Raw genomic sequence first — 3,424 nt, 5'->3', positions numbered from 1 at the left:
TTTAAAGATGTGAGTCACATTTTGTTAAAGTCCAAGTTTGCATTATGACCTGATATATCGTTCAATTTTATTTATTCACAGGTTGCATATTATGACGCCTTGGTGTTGAGAGACAGAGGATGAAAATGAAGATACTTCTCCTTTATTGCCTTTTTCTGCACGCAGCTGGTATATTTGGCCTTGCGATTCCCAGCCACTTGAGACACGAGGGACATGAAATCGTGAAACGTTTTGCCGAGTACGGATTTGAAGAACACGATGTTGCCTCTGTACTAATTGAAAAACACCCCGACACGTTTCATCGAATCAACAGACGAGATTTGTCCAGCGTCACGAACAGTCTTGAAAATGGCAATCCTCACTCGCGTATACGACTAGAATTAAGCTCCGGCGAGAACCTGCATCTGTCGTTGAAAAGACGATCAATTTTAGACTCGGACACTGAATATCTCATACACACAGACAGAGGCCTGACAAAGAGAGGTGTGTCGAATAGTGAAGGGTGCTATGCAACTGGTCACGTGTCAGATAACCGTGAGAGTGTGGCATCGGTGAATCTCTGCAACGGTCTGCATGGTATTGTGGCAGGGAGTGAAGTGGAGTACTACGTCCACCCTTTGACACAGACAATCATCAAGTACATATCCTAAAGAGTCGAAAATTTTCGAAGTGACAGTAAAACAAACAGTATCACTAACGTCATATATTCAGAGGACATTCAAAGTAAAATCAGAGACAAACGAAAAGCAGAGCCGTTCGACGCCTGGAAGGAAGAAACCGACTTGACCATTGAAATGGCATTGTTCACAGATGCTAAGTACTGGAAGTTTCTCCACGAAAAGGTTCCAGGTCGAGAGGATGAATACTTGGTCATCTCAATTGGAGCTGTGAATGCTTTGTATGGTGATCGACAAAAAGTGGGATACAATGTATTCATTAAAGTGAAGCTGATTGAACATTGGGAGGTAGATCCTGAGGGGTATGAGTTTGTAGAAGATGTAGGAACGAATTTAAAATCTTTCTGTGAGGTCACGAGAGATCAATACGCATATGACATGCATCTCCTTCATACTGGCGTGACTCAACAAGATGGACCGGCAGCAGGAATAGCGTACCTGGCTGGTGTGTGCAGTAATAAAAGGTGTGCCAATATGAGATCCCTTGCCCCAAATAGACAAAGGTTGATTGCCCATGAAATTGGACACAACCTAGGCTTCAATCATCACGAGGCAGCCGAGTGCCCGGATGACATTAAGGTTCTGTCTGGTAGTTTTATGGGTGGTGGTCAGGGGGAAAATTTCTCCCCGTGCAATAAATGGGAATTGCAGCATTTATTTGAGAGAGGGAAAGGTGCTTGTCTATTTGAAGAAACTGCCAAAACAAAAATTCCAAAGAAATACGTCAGCCAACCTCACGTCTACCCAGGTCAGAGCAGGTCTCCAGATGACCTCTGTGAATTGTATGCTGGGAAAGGCTATAAATATTTCAAACCATATGAAGTCAGTGGAGATGAAATATGCAAATTATTTATGTGCCGGTTTCAAGATAAGAAGAATGATGCTTATGGGCATGTCATAGTGATGGATGCCCCCTCTGGATTTCCGTGTGGAGACGAAATGCATTGCACAAACACTGGGAATTGCAATGGCTATTGGGATCAGATGATTGGGTGGGATATTGAATATCTGAGAGCACACAAATCAGCCCCAGAATGGTCTTCGTGGTCAAAGCGTTAGAGTTCGTGTTCAAGAACGTGCGGTACAGGCGTCCAAGTCAAAACTCGAAAATGCGTTGTTCCGAAAGGCATGTTTTTGGCCCCCTATTGCCAAGGACCGTCTGTTCAAGCACGTCTTTGTAACAAGAAACCTTGCCCAGAAGATCCTGAGACCGTAGAAGGTCTTCGTCAGGCGAGAGGGGACGAGAGATGCGGGAAATTTGTGGAAAACGGTGTTCCCATGAACGCTAATGGCGTAACTATCCAGCCGATGTATACACCTTTTATCTCAAGATCCACGGTAGCCTCAGCAATCACAAGTAAAAGTTGTGTACTGTCCTGTAAAAGAGACCCTGAACAAAACGGAAAATTCGACGGCACAATGATCAGCGGAACTCCTTGCATTGAGAAAGCACGTAGTGAATGGGACCTTAAACGTTTGAACATCGAGATGAGGTGTGTGAACGGGCAATGCATGGAATTCTCCGATTGTCCGGGAAATGAACCAAAAGATGCGTGCGGATTTTGTGGAGGGGATGACTATCGTTGTGTAGTAGAAACTGCCACTGAAGATGTACCCGAAGGAGAACGAGTAGTTTTGGCTAGAATTCCAATGGGCAGTAAGTCTATCGATGTACAGGTCATCAAAAAAGGTGCCAAGCTGGAATTGTGGAGCGGTGATGATGAGCTCATCATAGGCAAAGGTGGTCAGTATCCTAAAGGAAGATATATTGATGACGATGTTGTAGAATACGCAGACGTCAAATGGTCATTTGATAACTCCCTCTTCATTAGAGCTCCAAAAGGCCGCACGGACGCTGATGTTGTAGTAAAACTACTCCGTGGAACAAAGCCTATAGGACAAGTAAAGATCAGCTACATCAAACCAAATTTAGACTAAACAATGTTTCTATTTCAATTGAAAATGTATCTTTGTTGGTTGTTTAAGAGATTAAATGGTTCTTATGAAACGTTTCGATTCTGTTAATATCAACCCCCCCCCCAATCGTGGATAGGGATAATTTGGAAGGGTATCAAAATGTTATAAATCTGAAGTTCATTTTCTTATAAAAATCTTGAAACTTGAGCTTTCATATAGCGCAATATCCACTAAGCGTACTCAAAACGCTTTACGAAGTGTCCCCGACCAACAGCAACACATAACATGTAGAACTAGACATGACGCCTTATCGGCGATATTACAAGTTCTTTTCCAACAGAGACATTGCTATTAACGGTCAGGTACCCATTTTACACCCGAGTTCGGTGAGAGAATGTGAGGAGGAGCCTTTTCAAAGGAATCAACTATGCGCCGAGCTAAGCTCAAACCCAGGACCTTCCGATCAAAAAACGAGTGTCACACTACAAGAGCTCATAGACGCATATTTTTGTGTGTTCTTGTGGTATGACTCACCTTCGTGCCTATAAGTTCCCGGTTCTATTCCTGGTCCGTGGACACAAGAGTTGTGTCCTTGGAAAAAACACAAACAATAACCCCCCCCCCAAAAACGTTAGCTTTTATATAGCGCAATATCCACCAAATGTACTCAAAGCCCTTTGCAAAATGTCCATGACCAACAGCAACACTTAACATGAAGGACGAGACATGACGCCTATAAGGCGATATTACATTTTTTTTTCGGAGAGAGACAACGCTGTTAACGGCCAGGTACTCATTTTACACCCTGAGTACGCTGAGAGAATGTGAGC

General features: G+C 43.5%; 2 protein-coding genes across 2 annotated transcripts; both read left to right on the top strand.

Moving 5' to 3' along the window:
* The first annotated feature begins 635 nt into the window (after positions 1-635).
* LOC144977948 (A disintegrin and metalloproteinase with thrombospondin motifs 16-like) lies at positions 636-1,736 on the top strand. Its single transcript, XM_078923358.1, has one exon. The coding sequence runs from the start codon at positions 795-797 to the stop codon at positions 1,734-1,736; it is 942 nt and encodes a 313-aa protein (XP_078779484.1). The 5' UTR covers positions 636-794.
* A 69-nt stretch (positions 1,737-1,805) lies between these two features.
* LOC144977947 (A disintegrin and metalloproteinase with thrombospondin motifs 9-like) lies at positions 1,806-2,615 on the top strand. The gene has a single exon (XM_078923357.1). The coding sequence runs from the start codon at positions 1,806-1,808 to the stop codon at positions 2,613-2,615; it is 810 nt and encodes a 269-aa protein (XP_078779483.1).
* The last annotated feature ends 809 nt before the right edge of the window (positions 2,616-3,424 follow it).

The sequence above is a fragment of the Berghia stephanieae genome, chromosome 8 (genome assembly GCF_034508935.2).
Source record: "Berghia stephanieae isolate SIO BIC M18660-M18661 chromosome 8, UCSD_Bste_1.3, whole genome shotgun sequence".
Taxonomy (NCBI): domain Eukaryota; kingdom Metazoa; phylum Mollusca; class Gastropoda; order Nudibranchia; family Aeolidiidae; genus Berghia; species Berghia stephanieae.
The sequence above is the reverse complement of the archived record's forward strand: the minus strand, read 5'-3'. Positions and strand labels throughout refer to the sequence as shown.